Raw genomic sequence first — 18,324 nt, forward strand, 5'->3', positions numbered from 1 at the left:
TGCACTTTGCCTTTCCTGTACACCTTATGTTACACCCGGTGCCTGAACCTGCTCACCCCACCCCCCTCAGCCGCCCTCTCTGACATCCCTGACCCGCTCCCCTTGGCCTCTCATATCTTACACATGGGTGGCTTACATTAAAGCTCATTAGTTTCCCCATGGGCGTTCATGCAGGCCTAAGGCCACCCCCAAGTCTGTCCTTGCACTAGGCCTCTCATGTCACTCTGTGCCTGCACCAGGGGCACTGTGAATACACCGCTGTAGAAACTACAGCAGCTGTGGACTTTTTAATGGGCCTCTTCAGTCTGCTGGTCCGCAGACAAAGGCCCATAATGGGCTTGAAAGGGTGGGTGGGTGAGTGAGTGAGTGAAATGGTGGATGAATAGATGCATTTATGAATGAGTGAAAGGGTGGATGTACAGATGCATGGATGAATACGTGCAAGAGTGGATGATAGATGCATAAATTAATGAGTGAAAGGGTGAATGGATAGATGAATACGTGAAAGGGTGGATGTATAAATGCATGGATGAATACATGCAAAAGTGGATGATAGATGCATACATTAATGAGTGAATGGGTGAATGGATAGATGCATGGATGAATGAGTGAAAGGCTGGATGGATGGATAAATTAGTGGAGCGTAAGATGGATTTTTAGATCCATGAATGAATGAGTGAAAGGGTGGATGGATAGGTGCATGGTTGAATGAGTGGATGGATAGGTGCATGTATGAATAAGTGAAAGGGTAGATGTATAGATGCATGGATGAATACGTGCAAGAGTGGATGATAGATGCATACATTAATGAGTGAAAGGGTGAATCGATGGATACATGGATGAATGAGTGAAAGGCTGGATGGATAGATGGATGAATGAGTGGGGTGAAAGGGTGAATGGATAGATGGATGAATGAGTGGATGGATCTAAGGATGGATGTGTGAAAGAATGGGACGATAAGAGCAAGGGTGAATGAAGGGATGGGTGAGTGGATGGATAGGTTGAAAGTGGATTGATGAGTGAAAGGATGGACGGCTTACTGAAAGGGTGGATTAATGGGTGAGAGAGTAGATGAATAGATAGCTGACTGGGTGGGGGATGGATGGGTGGGTGGGGGATGGATGGGTGGGTGGGTGGAAGGGTTGACGGATGGCTGGGTGGGTGGAGAGTTTAGTGTAAAGGTGGATGGAGGGATTAGTGAAAGGGTGGATGGATATACGAGCGAAACGGAAACTGGATGGGTGAAAGGGTGGATGGATGAGCAAAAGCATAAATGGATGAAGTGAAAGGGTAGGTGGATAGATGAGTGAAAAGGAGGATGGATGGGGTGGATGGATGGATGAGTGAAAGGATGGATGGAGGGATGAGTGAAAGGATGGATGAATAGGAGTGAAAAGGAGGATGTGTGGGGCGAAAGAATGGATGGATGAGCAAAAGGATGGATGAGTGAAAGGAAGGCGGGATGGATCAGTTGGATCGATAGGTTTGGAGATGGCAGGATAGACTTTAGCAGCTACAGTAGAGGTGGTGGAGCTCTTGATGGGCCTCTTCTGTCTGCAGCTCGGCAGACAAAGACTTGGAATTCATTTGAAAGGATGAATGGATGTGTGGGTGAAAGGATGATTGAGTAGAAGTGTGGCTGGCTAGATGGATGGATGGATGAATGAGTGACCGGGATGGTTGAGTGACGGGGATGGTGGATGGACAAAGGATGTTATAATGAAGGAAAGGGTGAATGAGTGGATGGGTTACAGGGTGTAAGAATTAGAGAGGGAAAGGATGGATGAATGTGAAGGATAAATGGATGGATTGATGGATGGGTCGAAGGGTGGGTGGAAGGATGAGTGAAAGGGAGGGTGGATATATGAAGTGAATGGAAGGGTATATAGATGGACTGAAAGGGAGGGTTATGGGTGAGCGAAAGGATGGATAGATGGTTGAAATGGGTAGGTTTGGAGATGAATGGGTAGGTTTGGATATGGATGAGTGGATGGACAGACAGATGATTGGTGAAAGGTAATGGATAAAAGAATGAATGGGTGTCAATGTAAAGGTGAAATGCTAGATATCAGTGGGTGAAAGGATAAATGGATAGATGCTTAGATGGAAGAGACAAGAGGGCTATTGTGGAGAGGATTCCAATTACTTTTTTTTCGCTTGCTTGGTGTCATAAGAACTTTGAATCAACGTGGGGGGTATTTAAATTTTCTGGTTACTCGCTTGGCCTACACTGTGCTCCTTTCTCTACCTTGGGATTATCAGGTAGGCGTGGTGCTGTTTGCCAGCGAGTTCTTACTAGACAGCTAGTATTTGGTCTCATAAAGGCCACATTGCCATAGAAGTTCCCGGTACTGAACAAAACTACTTTGTAAAAGAGCAGAATGCTGTCACACACAATGAAGCCAGCTCACAGATAGGAAGAGATAGCATTTTAATAAAAACAAAAGGTCTTGGTTAACTCAAATTTAATTAGGGGCTCAAATGTTAAAGTCACGAAAGTGCACCCATGATATATGTCCTTGTATTAAAGGAAATTTACGTTTTTCATGAATTCACATGAATTTCCTTAAGTAGGCCAGGAAACCGTAATCCTAGAAAATATTTGTGAATTGCATCTTAGCATGAGCAAATATGAATATTCCCCAGCGGAAATCTGTTGAGTGTTTACAAGTTCACTTTTTCTCCAACCACATTTTTCCCAGTCCTGGAAGACACGTTACTTCTGCCGCTGTCAGGGGTAAATTTCCGACCTTTCTCAGTATGGGAAAAGATTAGAGAATAGCTGGTGAAAACCTTTAAAATTCAAATCCTTCTATAGTATTAGCCTGACATAGCCAGAGAGGCTATTATCAGAGCTCTTCTATAAAGAGATTGCAGCCATTATTTGACGGTGCACTACATGGCACCAAAGGAACAAATGGATTTTGTTACAGGACAAGTAGATTTATAAAGCTACTTGTCCCATGGACAAGTACATATTTCAATAAATTCCACACCCCTGTTATGGAATGTTGCCAGCCCACCAGAGGAAGGGAGGAACACCCCTCATTCCCTTACCATTTTCCCATAATGGTTTCCTGTAGGGCCTGGTTTGAACTTTTGTGGGCCTCTGAGGTTAACAATGTTACCACAGCTGATGTGGGTTGGACTTAATGCACAATTGAAATAAAGTATGTTACCCCGATGATGACGGCACCCCACAAGCTAATAGGACCATGTGGGAAATGGAGGAATACAGCAAAGGAAATTCCACCACAGGGTACATCTTTCCCAACATCCGAACAGCTAAGGGGAATGAGCCTCCTGTCATCGCTGTTACAAGAGCACGAGCCCCCCTCTGTGTAAGCAGTGTTGGCGGTACCCCTGTGGGGAAAAGTGATTGCATTACTGTACTAAACAGGAACAAACAATAGCAGTTTTCTAGCATCTCATAACACTTATTTTATTTGTGGAAATAAAGGCTATTTTCACTTGGCAAGTGGATGGTCAGGAATATGCTATGTGTCCTTCCTGCTTCCTCTTTTGTTCGTTGCCCCCACATCCTATCACAAGGATCGACGATTGTTCAATGACTCTTCCCTAAATTGATCAAAAAGAACTATAGAGGATGATGAGGTGGATCAAATTGACACTTCATTACAGCAGTATGTTGACTTCAATTTGGGATTATTTTTCTTTATTGGCCCAGTAGTAAACAGCAGGAAAATAAGAGGCCTGACTCCAGTGGTAGAGGCAGTGACCAATCAGACAGTGGCAGCCATTGGAAATATCACAGAGGAGCTCCAAATTACCAAGATTGTGGCTTTACAAAACCGGATGGTTTTAGATGTCATACTAGCTGATCGGGCTGGGGCATGTCGCATAATAGGAAGTAGTTGCTGTGTGTATGTTCCTGATAATGTTCCTTCGGTGTATGATGCTATTTCCAAACTACATAAAATAGCTGCAGAAATTCATCAGGAAAAAGGAACATGGACTTGGTCAGAATGGTTTTGGGGTGTGTTTTCTACTTGGGGCTGGAACATATTGATGGTAGTAGTAATAATAAGAGCCATATTTCTTTCTTGCTGTTGTTGCATTCAGTGTGCCCCTATGATATGTACAGTTTGCATGTCCGCCTGTAACAATATCAACCCCCCCCCCCAGTTAACGCCCATGTATTGAATAAACAAATGATGGTACAACTGGAAATTGATGAACTTATGATGGTTGATATCCAGGACTAATAAATGTGCCTTGAAAATGGGATTAGCATGGGCTAAAAAGGAGGGACTGTTAAAATGTAAAAAGTCTGACTTCTTCTCGTTGTTGTGTTGACCTATGCGTCATCCATTTTCTCTGTCCTCTTTGCCAGTCCCTGCTCTGTCCTTGGCACTCCCTCTGCCCTATCATGTGTAAAGAAACCAGATTGGGGTATTGCTAAATATGTGTACACGCAGAAGCAGCACAAAAGAACAGCTGGCGTCTGCTCGGAGTTTCCTGTCAATGGTTAAACCATGACTAGAGTGTACGTAGATAGCGTATCTTGTTATGCAGCTCCAAGACTCAGAGTTGCTTAAACACCAAGGATGTTGGTGTTTGAATTACCTCATTGGGTTTATCTTTCTCAAGTTCTATTTACACCATTAGGTGTACCCTGTTTGTGATCTCTTCCTATAAAAACCCATTTAATCATTGCTCTGTGTGCTTTCTCCCTGTGTGCCTCTTGGCACTCGTTGGACGGAGCCCCCACTCATGAGTGTTAATAAATTGCCTGATTCTTAGTTCCCTCCAATGTTGATTCTCCTTACTTGTTTGAACCCGTGGACAAAGGGTGACCCTGTACCAGTGTGTCTGGCTAAAGGCACACTTTCACAGCTTTGGGAAGCGTGTTCAACAAACTCAATAGTCTGTTGAGGTATATGTCACTCACTTACGCAAACTGGCTTCCACCTGTAAATTTGAGGGCGCACTTGAGGAACGCATTTGTGACCAGTTTATGTTGGGTTGTAACATAGAGAAGGTCAAGAATGAACTATGGCAAAAGGGTGATCCAAAATTAGATGAGGTCATCACGTTTGCCAAGCGCAACAAGCACTTCCTTGCCTGTGTTAAGGTCATGAAAAAGGATAATGGCACCCCAAGTGATAAGGTAAAACTATAACCAAGACTAAAGTACTCAAACAGATTGAACCTCATTCTTCAAAGACTAAAAACATATTTTTAGGAAAATGTTTCAACTGTGACATACCTGGTCACCTGGCCAACAATAAGTCATGTCCTGCTTTGAACTCAAAATGTCTCAAGTGTGTGAAAGTTAGTCATGTGGCTAAAGCATTGAAATACAAAAAGAACAAGCGGGTGAAAGAAGTTTGGATACAAAATGAGTCAGATTCCAATGAGTTGCATTGTGGCAAGGTTTTAGCTCAGGTCTGTCAGGGTACATGTAAGAGTCCTGTTGACATGGTTCAAGTAAATGGCCACTCTGTTAAAATGCTTTTTGATTCTGGAGCGAAAGTCACTATGATCCCAAAAAGCTTTTATGACACCTCTTTAATGGGCAAAGTCAAGGTTTTCAAACCAGATATCAGACCCCTTGCTTAAGGGGGCCAACCCATAAAGTTATTTGGCTATTCTGAGGATGACATTGACTACAGAGGTAGATTTACTGCTGGAAAGATCTACATCTCCTCCAGAGGTTATAGTATCATAAGCTGGATCCATCAAGTTGATCTCTGGGTGATGCGTATTCCTGATGGGGATCCATGCATTTTATTAAAGGATGGCCTCAAATCATCACTCCCTAACATCACTGCTGGGCCTGAGATCGCCAATGTTGATCAGTTGAATGATTTGCGCACTGAGTTAGAACAAGCCTTCAGTGAGAAATTGGGTTGTCTGACTACACACATAGTATCACTCTGAGGGCTGGTGCCACCCGTCACATGCAAGGTGCGTAATGTGCCTTTAGCTTTAAGGGAGTCAATGTGCAGTGAGCTACAAAAGTTGGTGAGGGAAGGGATTATTGTTGACACAGAGGTGAGCGATTGGCTGGCTCCTGTGGTTCTCGCCCGTAAGGCCTCTGTCGAGGTGAGACTATGTGTAGACTTGCATTCTCTCAACCATGCCATTATTGCTGACAAGTACCCTCTTCCAAATATAATGGTGATGCTGACACAACTGGACGGAGCTAAGGTCTTCTAAACGTTAGACCTTAGGGCCTCATACCATCAAATCAGGATTGATGATGATTCCATGAACTGGACTGCGTTTACAACGCCATTTGGGACGCATAAATTTACGAGGCTTCCCTTTGGTTTAAATTCTGCAGCCCCGTCTTCCAGCGAGCTATGGAGGACGTCCTAAGTGGGTTACCTGGGGTTAAGATATATCAAGATGATGTGCTTGTACATGACTGTTCCCAAAAACTAGACGATGAAAGATTTAGAGCAGTTTTAGAGAGGTTTAAGTCATGTGGTTTGACCCTACGCGAAAGTAAGTGTAAGTTTAACCACTCTGAAATTGATTATTTGGGGCACAAGTTGTCGAAGGAGGAAGTTAAACCAAGGGATCCCCTAGTTCGGACCATTAACAATCTTCCGATCCCACAAACCAGAGATGATCTGGTTACCTTCCTGGGTATGGCCGAATATTACAATAAATTTGTGCCACAATTAGCTTCTCGCACTTTCACCCTAAGGTTGCTTCTAAGGTTGCTTCTAAAGAAAGGTGCAAGATTTACCTGGTCACCCCAGTGTCATATAGAAAATAATGTGTGAAGGTTGGATCGCCTTTCACATAAAAGTGCGCTGAAGTTCAACAAGAAACTGAAAAGTTTCTCCTCCGTTTATTTACTCATTTTCAATGAATTGATATCAACAAATGTGTTTTTGGGAACATTTCAAATGTCTTTATTCACTTCTTTTTCTTTCCTTATTATCAATCATAAGGGTGTTTCATCATTTCATTAGCAGATCCATATTTAGAAATTAATCTTCCGCCCAGTGCATTTCGGGTCGGTATAAATGACCCTTCGTCAGGGGCCTGTGAAATAAATTAAATTAATACAGGACCTTAGCAAACACTTTCAGTAAACACATGTCACATAATTTAACAAAAATACGATGTATCAAACATATATGGTAAACAATATTACAATGTCTTGATTCTAGCTTTCAGGGATAATCGAAAATAGCTGTGGGGTGAGTTCATAAAAAGGGGATAAGGAGCCTGATCTGTACAAGGTAAGTGCAACGGGATAAAAAGCCTGTGGGAAACGAAAATGGTGAATCACGTTAGCATTGCTGCTTCCAAGACATCGCATTAGCGTTGCTAATTATGAAAGTTTAAGTTAAATGAAAACGGCATACGGGTTGCAGTAGGGAGGGGAAAAAACTTACTGAAGATCTGCGTGAAGGTTGTTTCCGCTATGTCGAGGGTTACCGGTGGTTCGCGGGGTTTGGGAGTTTCTAAGCGGTGATGTTACCGGTCACGTGAGGGGTATTACCATGGAAGTCAAAAACAGACTTTCCGTAAATATTCCGCAAGTGGTAATGATAAAAATTAAATATGAAGGTGAAATGATAACGAGTGACTAATGGTGTAATTTAGCTCAATAGAAATACGAGATGAAAGAACAGTATTTGGGATCGAGTAAATGGCCTAATTGTCCTGGAGAGTCTAGTGGAAAGGACTACAATAGAAATGAAAAAAATAAATCGGAAGGAGGGAAATCGCAGTTCAAGTGTGAGCTCTGTTAGGTCTAAACTCAGTGGTGGTGATCACAATGAAGGAGTAATAAATAACAGAACATATGGAGAAATTATACATAATAAATGAATTATGAACTGAGATATGTGTTGCATGTATGTACACAACAGTGAATCAATATTTCAATATCACGGGGAGCACAACAGTCCTTATAGGATGCCATCTATAAAAAGCACGAATATTCGATACGGTCATTCATTCCAATTGGTTGTAGACAGTTACGTTTTTTTATCCAGAAGAATTCCGCTCTTAGTCTCTGTTTAGTGGGGTCCATGTCACTGCGTTGTGGAATTGCCTCTAGAACCGTAAATCTTCAGCGCACTTTTATGTGAAAGGCGATCCAACCTTCACACATTATTTTCTATATGACTAAGGCACGACTAGGCATCGTGTAACAATTGTTTGCGCCACGAAACTATTAAGCAAGTTGACTCGTTAAAAAAGGAGTGCACAGGGACCAAAACTATTTCAATATTTTGACGCACCCCAGTGTCATAGTCACATATATCTACGATATTATAGGTATTCACATGTGTGTTTCATCTGGTAATATCGCTAGGCAGGTCACAGGTATCTGACTATTATCTAGTATTACTAATGATGCTCCTCAGTACATACTACCGTATTGGACTGGGGTAGTATAATTCAAAGACTGATTTATGGAAGAGTTGTCTATTCATCTAACATTCCGCCGCAGGAGTGGATTGGGCACCGTTAATGACAGTATCAATAAGTTCATTACATTCAACCCGCCCGCAGATTAGATACTTAACAGGAGCTATATTCTCCACTATTACAATACGGTGTTGGAAGGGTCAGGATAATTAAGATTTTTTGAATTCCTGTATTACTTCAGGACCTTATTAGGTGGACCAAGGCACCTTCTACTGATCACCCAATCGTGAAAGATATATCCGAGGTAGACCATTCTCCAATTGATTACAAGTATGTTGATTTCGCATATCTCCTGATGTACTCCGGCATATAAAGAGACTTGGGGACTATAACTAGGCTAATTGAACGCACTAAGGGGTCTCCAAGCCAGTTCTGGAGGGCCGGATCCATGCCAGATTTTTAAAATAACTACATGTATCTCAATGGGGATATCCAAAAAATCTGGCATAGATCCGGCCCTCCAGGACCGGTTTGGAGACCCAGCAGTAACGTATTAGATGCAATACACAATGAGCACCTACTAGCAGCGCATATTCTATGGCCTGTGAGGTCAGCGCATTAACTCAATTCTGTTTGTTCCTATTAGATCTCTTTGAAATACACAGCCACTAATAGGATTGAACAGGACACTACCATGTGACTGTATACCCAAGGAGTACCAAAATAACTTAGTAACATCGGTGGGTGTAACAAGTTATCAGATATCTAGTCTAACACTAGTCACACTCAGTGATGGAGACGTCATTAATCACATATTACTGTGTAAGTCACTTGGAGGTTCACAAGAGCAGCCAACTCTTGCCTAATTTGATTACACTATAAACAAATGCGCGTTGGGGTTTCTGTTGTTTTTTCTTTTCCTCTTTTGTGCACTGGTGGTTTTGGATCTTTTCACCAGCTTTCTGTTTCCTATGGACTTTTAGTTCATAACACACTCTTTTGGCCATTGTGTGGCCAAGTCATAATATGGTCTTATCGATTGAGATTCTCACCAACTTTGTTTTTAAATAATCTGTGTAAGTGGAAATTCTATTGTAACCAATAAATACAAATATTGGGTATTTATTTTTCCAGCCTTGAGAAAATCTATGACTAGATGAAACACGTTTTGGCAAAGGTCAAATTCTATGCTGGGAGAAACATAAAGAATAAAAGCAACAAGTGGAACATCGAAACTATGGACTCTTCTTTTTTACGCTTCTTTCTTTTTTGTGACTTTTTGAATTTTGGACCAAGATATCATTGCCCATTGCTGAAACACTGTTTAAATAATTAATGTGTATTACAACAACTTATGATGGTTGGACTTATCCGGTACATTTTGGATTAATAGAATTGTCTAAGGAGAGTGTTGAATGAAGCTCTCTCTCTCTCTCTCTCTATATATATATATATATATATATATATATATATATATATATACACACATATTAGTCTCTAATGTGTGATTAGCACCTTTTGGTAGTGGGTGAATTGAGCTGTACTAGCACCCCATCAAATTAAGAAGCTGCATTTAATTGCCACACACGAGACTTGAATACCTTGATACATATATTTCTTTTGATTGTGCGGTAACTTCCCATTTGGGCACCACTACTACCCACCCAAGCTTTGTATATTCACTGTATATACTTCACGTCAGAATGATCCATATAGATCTCAACTTTTAAAGCAGAGATGAACACAGTATACCTCGTTGGAACGTAAGTCAAGTCTAAAGGACACAATAAAACCTGCTTTTTAGGTGACAATAAAACCTGCTTTTTAGGTGAGTCGTGGAAGAAAAATGCAGAATTTACATACAAAAAAATCGTGAGCCAAATGAGTCTGAGCATCCAGGTTAGAGGATGGTTAACATCTACGGTTGGTCTCCACAAATACCGCTCTGCTTAGCGTCTGTTAGTCCTGCGCCGTATTTAAAAGCGTTTACTGCGTCTCTGTAGCAATCGTTCATGTTCCAGTTCTTCTTTCTGAACAATGTCCACCAGGTATTTGTTTTCCCCGGATCCTTAATGTCTCCACCCCATAGAAACCGGAGAAGGTTACTCCGGATACCGGTTAGAGGAAATTAAAAAGAAAAGAAAAGAATAAACACAGAACTGATCGTTTAGTACGTCTTCTGGCGTGCACCATCCTGGAGCGTGTTAGCAACTGTGGTTTCGGTCTAGAGACAATCGGGCAAATGTTCGAAATTAGTTGAATTTTAAATAAAGCTAAAAAAAAAAGATACGTTTATCCTCGCCTTCTACAAGTACATTAATCAGAAACAATAGGAAACATAAAGAATTAGGCAAAACATAGAAGCACATTAACTACAACATATCGAATAAATTACAAATAATACACGTATCTTTATAAACAAACGTACTGTGAATTTGCAGTCTTAAACTCTGTACTGCCCTCAATAACTTTCATCTCTCCATTCTAAGATGGCCGATATAGGCGCGGAAGCCGGGCTTTTACCCTGCCCCACAGTCCTTCGTCTGTTTCTTTAATGTCGGTTCACAGGTCGTTGTGAAGTGTCGCGAGATCACGGTTGTGTCCCTGTGTCGGCCCCCGTAGACTCCTGTGCGGTAGCTGTTTGTGGCCTGCGCACAGAGAGGGATGAGCGGGCGCCATCGCGGGGGCGGAGGAGGTGGAGGACACTGAAGCCCACCCAGCCCATCCAACTGAGTGCGGGAACGGGGGGGCCTTGCGAGCCGGGAGTGGAAAGCCAGGGTCGGCAGGTGCCCCCGAGGCCAGGGACAATCCCTCCCTGCTCCCCCCGCACTGAGGGGTTTGGGAGCCCCCGACATGTCAAACCTCAGCAAGAGCACGGGCCGGAAGGACACCAAGATGCGGATCCGGGCCTTCCCGGTGAGTGTGGGATGCGGTTTCAGAGGCGGGCCTGTCATCGTGTTGTTAAGTAGCCTTTATTAGAAAAGGAGGCAAGGGTGGTCGTCAATACTGTATGTACTCCTTCTTACACCCCCATCTACTGATCGAAAAGGCATCGCCCTTTCCAAACCCTTCAGTCCCAAGTAGGAGTCCTGATTTCCCCTCTCTCTCTCTCGTTGTTGTTGATCTGACAGTTGCTCCGCTGTCAGTTTCCCTCTCAGCCTCGGGGGCTTCATTCAAACCCCCGGCTGGCCCCTGGCCAGGTTTCCACATATCAATGTTGCTAGTTTGGCTGCTCCCGAGAAAGGGGTTGACAGATCAGCCACCTGTGGAGCTCTTCTGGCAGGAAGTTTGGATAACACCTTCCGCCCTCTGAAAAGTCAGAACCCATCAACCTCTGTATACAGATCTCTAATATGTAAAATAGGCGCTGGAAGTAGGGTTGAAGGCCAAAATAACCATGCTGGAGGTGAATGAACCATAAAGGTGCCTTTAATTTTGATTTATGTGAGAATCTTGCTGGTGGGAAAGGAAAGGTTGTGGGATGTCGCTTGTTTTCAGACACCCAGTAAAATTTAAATACCCATAAATGAACTGTTCAGATATTTTGAAAATATATTAGTAGTAAGCATAAGAAAAGCACTTTTTTGTAATTCCAAAGTGCTATGAAAACAAAGATTTTAATAAAATCAAAACAAACCTGGAATCAAAACAAACCTGGACACGTTCCTCGTTGTGCTAATGACAAATATTCATGGTAGCCTGATTTCTTTTAATGCATTATCTTTTATGCGCAATAGAGTTTTTATCAGTAAAATGTCTGTACAAATTTAGTGGTTATTTCAATGGAGTGTTCTGTCTGTACATGACTGTTCTACTACACCATGCTTTGGTAATATATTTTTAACAGTGTGTTGCACAATCAGCTATGTACTACAATCCCTTACTACTCTGCTGCTGAATAGCCATTGCTTATTTTTTACGCTTTGTGTGACGCTTTGATTTTTCACAATCCCTATGAGTTCAGTGATGTAACATTGATAGCAGCACCCCCACTCGGAAAATTGTTCCAGCACCACTGATAGTGCATAGACAACCAAGAGACAAAATGAGAATAACCGGGGCTCTGAGTGTAAATATTGAACCTACTTAGGCACAGTCACACCCAATACGAGTGCCTGAGCTCTTCACCATCCGTAGTTGTTTCAGGAAAGTAGACTGGGCACACTCACTACTTGGTGCGCTTTGTAGAAGCATGGACTGGCCTCAGACCCACTCCCAACTCCTTTCACTGAGATATACGAAAAAGCGACAGCATTTTTACACATACTCATTTACACATATCAAATGTTCTAACCTTAAAATCCAGCACTCTCTGTAGGCGGTGTCAGACAAGCAAGGTATATGCCAAACTCGCCAAAGCATCCCATGCAGAGTCTCAAACATATTGAAATAGCAGTCTGCTTCAGCAGCTTACCAGGGAACTCTACAGATTCATCTCCTTAAGGGTTGGGGATATACGAGTATCAACAGTGGTCGAGGTGCATAAAGAAGTACGGGAACTGTGATCCTGCCTCCTTTGGGTGTGGAGTGAGTGAGCTTTGGGGGCGGGATCAAAGGCATGGCTAAAAAGAACAAAATATTTTGTAACTTTTGTTGGTCTTCCACCTTCAAGTAAGTGCAAGTAAAAACACCACCTTAAATGAAGAAAAATAATTGCAAGTTTAAACTAATCAGTGAGAGAAGCACAATTATCCTTGGTGCAGTGGAGGATATTGACTAGTGTGTTTTTAGTTTTACAAAGCCCCACCCTCTGACAGAAAGCACCATAAATGTGTACGTCATTATTTAAACTTGCAACGCATACATTATAAGATAGGCTGTCACAAGGTGCCCAGAACTATTTAGGTTTAAGATGAAATAAGTGCTTCCAAAATATAGCTCTGTTTAACGTGCAAACTTAACATAGTACAAACATTGTTTATAACAGTCCTTTAAAAGCATGCATATCTCCGCTCATCAGGACACCTTTATAATACCACCCAGAAAGAAGACTCTTCAAGTGACTCCATCCATTCAAACCAGTACCTGCTTCCAAGCAGACTTTACATTTACAGATTAACCAGATACACATTTACATTTGTTTCAGGTAGCAGACACTCACGGGAAAGACTTTTTCTTATTCAGCTGTCTCTCCCATGGCTTCACAGTACAAGAGATTCTCTCCCCTCCACTTCAGCTGAGGCATCTCATATGTCGGAATTAACCATCCACTGATGGCTGCCTTTTAACATAAAGTAGATTAACTATTTGTATCAAATTAAGGTAGAATAGGTTTGTCATGCCCCTGAGATCCTGCCCACTTAGAACTCTTGGGATCAGAATCCTTGGTTTCTTGTCACAAAAAGGCAGTCAGTACCTGGACACGAGCATCCGTCTTGTAGGGCTCCTGTGGTTTGTTGTTTCACAGTGTGTACCCTATATCCAGGGCCATTGGAATTATGATGCTGGGAAGCACCAAATTCTGCAGCAGCGCTAAGATTATTTGGTTAAAAAAAGACAGACTATAGGATCTATTGCAGCACATTATTTGATAGTATTACTTCATTGCTTTATAATTTTTACATATGGTAACGCTGCCTTGCAAATATTTCACCTCATTGATACCAGTTTACTGAACAAATACAGAAATATGCAACTGAAAGATGACCAACTTACCTTTGCTAAGGGCTTCCACCCTGAGTGAATACATGGGACCAACGTTTTAGTAACTTTTGATCCGTTTGAGATCAAAACAAAAATTTGCTTTGTTAAAATCTGCAGATTATGAATTATATGGCAAATCCATATTTATGTGAAAAAAATAGCTTCTGTAGAATCAAATAATCCCTGTGGCCCTGCCTAAATCTTTTGTCAGTGCAGCAGAAGCTAAGGTGCAGAGCTTTGCAACCTGCTTAGCATGACAACTCCTCAGCATGCTACAGAGATAGCAGTGCTATAATGAAGGCGCAGTTCTATTTGTTGTTCACCAAAAGAGGTGGTTACTGATAACCCACACCACTCCTAAAGTAAAAAGACTATCGAAAGGTATATACCAGTAGTTATTATTTTTTTGGGGGTAAATTTAAGACATGAAGTTCTTTAGAACAATACTGTTTGTCATCTTGATATAAAGTTATATCAAAGGATTACAATTGCTGCACCAGTTTTAAAGGTCACTAACAAAATTTGCACCAGCATTACATAAGTAAAAGCCCTAGACATAATGGTAATATACATGTGAATGCCATCGGTTAAGTACGGACTTCTTAGATTTGAAAGACTTTGACAAATCAACAGTTTTGCATCAGATCTTGAACGAAACAATTATACATATTATATCCATAAGGGGTGTGGAATTTATTAAAATATCTACTAGTCTATGGGGCAAGTTGCTTCATAAATCTACTTGTCCTGTAAAAAAATCCACTTGTCCCTTTGGTGCCATGTGGTTCGGCGAAAAATTATGGCAGTAATCTCATTGTATAAGAGCTCTTATATAGCCTCTGATTATGCCAGGGCTCATACCATAGTAGTTTTTGAATACTAGCAATCCCTTTATGTTGCCACGTTTCTGCAGATCTACATACTGGGATTGAAGGTAGTGGTAAGCAATAGTTCCAGGGTTGGAATGCCCTTTAAGTCTGTGCAAATCTACTAACTTGCATGTTTTAAGGATTTTCAACAACTCTTCTCTAATCTTTTTCCATACTGAGAAATGTTGGAAATTTACTCCCGACAATGGCAGACGTAAACCTTCTTCCAGAGTTGGGAAAAAAGTGGTTGATGGGAAAATGACCTTGCAAACACTCAGGTTTTCGCATGAGCAAATCTGCACATGCATATTTGCTCATGATAAACTGCAGTTTTCAAATATTTTCCAGGAGTACATTTCTTGCCCTACTTCTATAAATTCTTGTAAATTCATGAAAGCCATACAGCTACACTTAATGCAAGGACATATACCAAGGGTGCACTTTTGAGACTTTCTTTAATATTAGGGCCCTAATTTGGTCTGGCATTAACCACAACCTTTTGTGTTTGTTAAACTTCTCTCTCCCTCTCTCTGTATCGGCTGGCTTCACTGTGAGTGACGGCATTAAGATCTTTCACAAGGAGTATATTGGTACACAAAGTAGTTGTGTTCAGTGGCAGTAACTAATGTGCCAGTGTGTGCTTTATTTAGACACATTTTTTTTGCTTTAGCCAATGCTTGTTATGGTGAGGGTCCGGCTGCTCTCACATAAAGAAGGCTTTACAAAAACCATGCCAAAACTTATTGGCAAAACTAAAAAGCTGATCACTAATTTCACACCTACTGGCTTTGCCAATGCTTGTTTATTTTCGTATCTCACAATCTTATTGAAACTGGTTACACTGATTTTCCAATATGAATATTTTTGCAAAATATTAGCATGCATCAACACATTTTACTAAATGATGCTGCAAAGAAACGGTACCTGAAATTTCACAGTAGTTAAGCAAAATGTTTTTTTTTTCCTACTTTCATTTTTTTAGGAACATTTTATATTGAAAGCAAAGAGTCCTTAATCTTGCTCTCAAGCTTCTGCACATATTTGCATCTAATCAGAGAGCATTCTGGGAGCATTATGCATAGCCTCATAGTGCTAAACTTTGAAACCGTGAGTACACATTTTTATACTGTAACCACTATCGGTAGTGCGATCAGAACCTACATTTACTTTGAGCGCTCACCCTAATAATAAAGGCTTTCAATTAATGAACCATTAACACAAGTTTGAACAGCATTAACATAGGCACAGAAATAATAATTAAACTTCAGGCATTGCCCTTCCCTGGCCCTTAATGTGCTACTGCAAACTGGCAGCCAAAGGGTTTGTGCTGCAGGGGGTTGGGCCTACTTGTCCCAAGGACAAAATACACATTCAAACCTGTTGCCCATGACCCCAAACAGTATGTCCTGGGCGTCGGGCTATAGGAATTCCACATCCCTGCTGACTTTTATCTCTATTGAACTACTGTAATTGCTTGGGAGATTTGATGGATTTGAACAAAGGTCAGGTGGTCATGGTTCACTGAGGGTGGGGGCTTGAGTGGCAAATGAGTCTAGCTCTAATTGAATTTCCGTTAACTGTGATTTTATAAACATTTAGCTCCAATAACTTAAGCTTGACTTGTTCAAATCACATGCCAACCGTTCCCTTTTTTCTGTTTTGGACATCTTCGACATGTTCAATTGACGCAAAGGCCAACTTGCTACAAAATTACTGACGTTTCCAAAATCCATTTGCAAAAAAAGACAGAATTTGCAACCTCTTAGTGTGGAAAAATTCACTTTGCTGATATATCTAATATATTTTCTTGTAGAACATTTCAAGTCTCCTTGAGACCTTTTTACAAGAGTTAGCATGATAATGTAGAAATGTATAACAAATCCCATATCCTTAATGCCAGGTTTATAACCTATTTGTTGGATATCACCCAACATATCTATATTACTAATTAGTTTGATCAAACGATCTTAACTGTGCAAAAGACACCAGAACCATTTATGTGCCACTCCTTGTTTCACAGTCTATTAATATAGTGTTAATTAAGGGGATTTTTAAAGTGCCTCTAGAATTGGTCCTTTTTATAAAAAAAAAATACACATCAAAAGCATAACACCTGATTCTCTTTGGATTTTTTTAGAGTTCTTATTACACAGGGTTCTTCTGGGATTGTCTGACCAACATAATCTTAATAAACACATTTTCATAATGGTACATATTGAATGGAAGACCATCCATTAGACTAACCGTGTACCGAGGTGTTTAACCTTTGTGTACAATTAATGCATGTCCTCCACACAACAACTGTTAGTGTTCATTCTCCTCAGTCTGCTGAAGGTATAAAAAGCACTGAACAAATCAGTACACTTATGAGTGCATGATCCAACAAAAAGGATTACATACTCCCACCACAACAATGTGGTACTCTTCATACTGAAAGGGCTGGAGCTACCTCTTAAGCTTGGGGCTTGGTATTTACTAATGTTTGTAGCAAAAGTATATTATTGCTCCACATTGTCTATATTTTTGGCTTGTTTATAATCGTGTGTGGCAAAATAGTGAGTTTGGCACTTGACCTCCAATTATGTTTTATATTGGTGACAGTGTTAACATTTTTTTTTATAATTACTGACTTGTTAATAACATTTATCAAAAGAAATGTACATTATAATCCACTCTGTCTTTATTTGGGCTCTAGGACATTCTATAAACCTCTGGATAGTTGAAATTGCATGCACTGAGAACTTTGGTGTTCCAACTTTTTTATTGTATGCTGATACATTGAACAGTATGTTAGATGCACATTGGAGACAAGTTGCAGTTTAAATTTCAGTAATGCTCCTGTCACTCTTCTGAAGTTATTTGTGGTCAGATTATGATGTTGAACTTAGATACTGGTCTTGAAAAATTGGAAGGGGACAGTGTAGGTGACATGTTTGACTGGAAAAGGTGTTTCCAAGGATGGCTTTCTTTTTCCGTTTCTTATTGTTTTTGTTTTTCGTTGGCTTATGTTCTTTGCTTTTTTTTATATCTCCTGAAGTGTAGCGTCTAGCACTTCTTATATTCATTTTATTATAGCGCCAAAATGCACTCCATGCATTCAAGAGTACTCATGTGTTAATCATCCAGCTTCTAAATCTGTTGTTAACTATTATATCCTTATACTGCATAATGGGAATTTAGAAAATCTACCTAAATAAGAACATGTCCTGGGAAGTAACTTTTATATTTTGTCTTGTCACGTTGATTCCCACTTTGCTCTGCCACAGCTACCTAAATTGCCTCTCTTCTGACAACGTTTTGGCAGGACCTCAATTCAAGTAACATACTCAGAGTGGGTAGTCTTGAAAGAGAAACACTGCGCACACATAAGCAAATAGTCTATCTTTTTGGTTCAGTCATGGAACAAAAAATGGTAAAAGTAATGTCTGTGTGCTTTACAAAATAACAA

At 40.9% G+C, this 18,324-nt stretch overlaps 1 protein-coding gene across 1 annotated transcript in view; it reads left to right on the forward strand.

Annotated features, from left to right (window-relative positions):
• Positions 1-10,890: 10,890 nt before the first annotated feature.
• The window catches only part of CUL3 (cullin 3), a 778,285-nt gene continuing 770,851 nt past the window's right edge, over positions 10,891-18,324 (forward strand). Inside the window, exon 1 of the mRNA XM_086943903.1 lies at positions 10,891-11,280. Coding sequence (XP_086800029.1) covers positions 11,218-11,280 — 63 coding nt within the window. The 5' untranslated portion in view covers positions 10,891-11,217. The remainder of the gene's footprint in view (positions 11,281-18,324) is intronic.

Source organism: Lissotriton vulgaris, chromosome 11 (genome assembly GCF_964263255.1).
Source record: "Lissotriton vulgaris chromosome 11, aLisVul1.2, whole genome shotgun sequence".
NCBI lineage: Eukaryota > Metazoa > Chordata > Amphibia > Caudata > Salamandridae > Lissotriton > Lissotriton vulgaris.